Below are 2,785 nucleotides of genomic sequence, written 5' to 3'. Positions count from 1 at the left end.
ATATATATATATATATATATATATATATATATATATATATATATATATATATATATATATATATATATATATATATATATATATATATATATATACGCAATGACTTATACATCATATTTTACTTGCAAAAAAAGAAAACAAACGTAAGAATCCCACAGTACATAACCTTAATTATAATTTTTTTAAATCTAATTGTTGCTGATCAGGTTTGGCCGCAGCTCCAACGGGCAGGTCGTGTTGGAGGATCAGATCCAGCCCCGGGACTGGGAGGCCGCCCCTGGTCAGATCTGGAGCATGGCTGTGCCCCAGAGGTTTGGGAAGAAGTAATCTGGCAGCCGGACCCACATGTCACTGTTCTGGAACAAGGCTGAGCAGACGTCTGCAGACTAAATTAAGATGAATAAAATCTGAGCAGTATTAGCATTTTTTTTTCCCTTTCTGATGAATACTGTAGTCAACCACATGACCTGCTGTTATACTTAAATTTATATTAAGGATAAAATTAGCTTTTTTTCCTTTAACTTCTAGCGTACAAAAAATATGTTAACTGGTGTTTTTGTATCTACTGAGAGGATTGGGATTAAACACTAAATGAGTTTGTTGTAATTTGTCAAATAAAACAGCTTTGAACTAGAAAACTGTGTGAAATGTAATAAAGGCGCACCCTTCAGGATGTATGTAGATTTGACAAACTCAACAGCAAGTGAATCATTTAGCAATAAGCTGTACATGTCGATGGGGTATTGAGTGCGTTCAAAGCAGTGAATGCATTGATCCTGAAATCATCTCAGCACGTTCTGCTTACAACTTACTAAACCTTTAGCCTCTGAGGTATATTTGTGTCAACCTACATAAAGCAATCTGTTTTATATCTTATTATTCTGACTGCAGAATTTAGCCTTTAAAGTGCATGGGAGATAAATGCAACAAGGTACTGTATCTACATTACTATACGTTTAATCACTTCAGAGCAATTAGATAACAGTTTAACAGATTTATTGTGAAGAGGGTGGAAACAGTCTTATTCAGCATCCGTCCCTTTAACGTGAAGCCTCTGTGCTCAGCCACACCGACGGCTGTTGTCTGTGTTGGATTTACAAGCACCTGGAGAAGCAGCATGCAATAAGCTTGAGCTCTAATTAAAACATAGCAACATGCAATTACTCTGCGAATTAATGGTTTCCACAGCCAATTACTGGGAGGGAATATATGTCCTTCCCTCTTAGTATGAGCCTTTTATTAGGGTGTCCTCCCATTCCCTTTATCAAGGGCCAGGAAAATGAAAGAACTAGAAAGAGCACAACTGGTGCAATTCAGATCTAGATAACATCCTTAGTGGGTCATTTTTTAACCTGTCAGTGGCTTCATGTCATGTGGCCATATATGTGTCATACAGTGCACAATAATTACAACGGGGCCTTTTATTTGTAACTTTAAGGGGAATAATCTCTAAACATCAACAGGGCAGCCATCCAATGACTCATTAAATCATGCATTGAAGATTTATACATACATTCAGATTAAAAGATGTATCTCTTCAAAGTCAAACTCTGAACCACTAGCAACTCAGTGTTTTTTACTTAAACTTAGACAATAATTTCTCAAAGAGCTTACTCCTAATAAAGATTTAAAAATTATTAATTCTTTCATTTTTATTCATTAAAGAACAAAGGAAACATCAAACATGAAAGAAGGTTCAACATTCTCCACTTTTCCCTCCCCCCCACGTGTAACAGTGAGGATAAAGGCCTTGCTGTTTTTTTATGGTCCCCATGCAATAACAACCTTATTGATTGGTGCCCCATCCCCAACCCCTGACCCCTCTTTCCAATAGCTGCAGCACAACGGTGTCCCCAGTCAGGAAATGCATTCAGAGACCGACGATCCTGCAGGGAAATCCACTCTGAAAACGGATCACAAGGCATAGCTGAGCAGAAGTAATTTTTTTTTTTTTTTTACATATTTTTTCCTGTTCTCTAGTAGTCATCTTAGGAGTCACTAATGTTTGACAATATTAATACAATAACATGCATGATTATGTGGAGCTGTTGGCTGCTCTTGACTATTCTCTGTTGTGCAAATTAAACTGTTGGTGGCTTTAAAGCAAAAAGAGCGAACACGAGGCAGCAAGACGGCAAGCAGAGGAAAAGCTGGGTGCTGTTTCCTACATTGTTGGAAGCTCTTCATCAGCACATCTGGGTTAAAGAAGGTTTGAACTCATCTGAATTTCATGAGTCCACAGGGGGGCTCTGGAAAAAAAAACAGCCTGTGTGTGCACTACAAAGAGACAGACTGAGAGACAGACCAAGGAAAACAACGTAAACACATAAACTGATTTAAACATTGTGTCTTGTACGCTCTCTGGAACTCTCAGAACAACTCTGTCCAATGTAAGCTTTTTGACATTTCTCCAACCCTCCTCCTCTTCCCCTCATGTTCATCACCATTCTCTACCAGCAAAGGGGGAGGTGGAGGTCAGTAGTCAGCACACTCCAGTATAGTCTGTCACATCAAACAGAGCTTAATGCTTGCATGGTGACTGAATGGAACCAAATAAGAGAAAATAAAAAGCCAAGAGAAGAAGCAGGGTTTAAAAGTGACCCATGTGGCAGTCGAGGGCAAACATGGTTCCTCAGGCAAATACAAAGCTTTCCCTGCCAGGCTGGATCTGAACCATTTACACTGCATGTGTGTGATACCTTATGTAAATCACAGATTGTTGTCTTCCACATCACACATACTTATTGATCCAATTTTGCTGATAAAAGGGGCCGACATCAATGAT

At 38.6% G+C, this 2,785-nt stretch overlaps 1 protein-coding gene across 1 annotated transcript in view; it reads left to right on the top strand.

Moving 5' to 3' along the window:
• Positions 1 to 638, top strand: part of npffl (neuropeptide FF-amide peptide precursor like) — a 5,820-nt gene extending 5,182 nt beyond the window's left edge. The window contains exon 3 of the mRNA XM_015031850.1: positions 207 to 638. Within this exon, the coding sequence (XP_014887336.1) occupies positions 207 to 327 (121 nt within the window). The 3' untranslated portion in view covers positions 328 to 638. The remainder of the gene's footprint in view (positions 1 to 206) is intronic.
• The last annotated feature ends 2,147 nt before the right edge of the window (positions 639 to 2,785 follow it).

The sequence above is a fragment of the Poecilia latipinna genome, unplaced genomic scaffold (genome assembly GCF_001443285.1).
Source record: "Poecilia latipinna isolate Pla-1442-1.1 unplaced genomic scaffold, P_latipinna-1.0 Scaffold221, whole genome shotgun sequence".
Lineage (NCBI taxonomy): Eukaryota > Metazoa > Chordata > Actinopteri > Cyprinodontiformes > Poeciliidae > Poecilia > Poecilia latipinna.
Note: the sequence above shows the minus strand (reverse complement) of the source record. Positions and strands in the feature narration are given on the sequence as shown.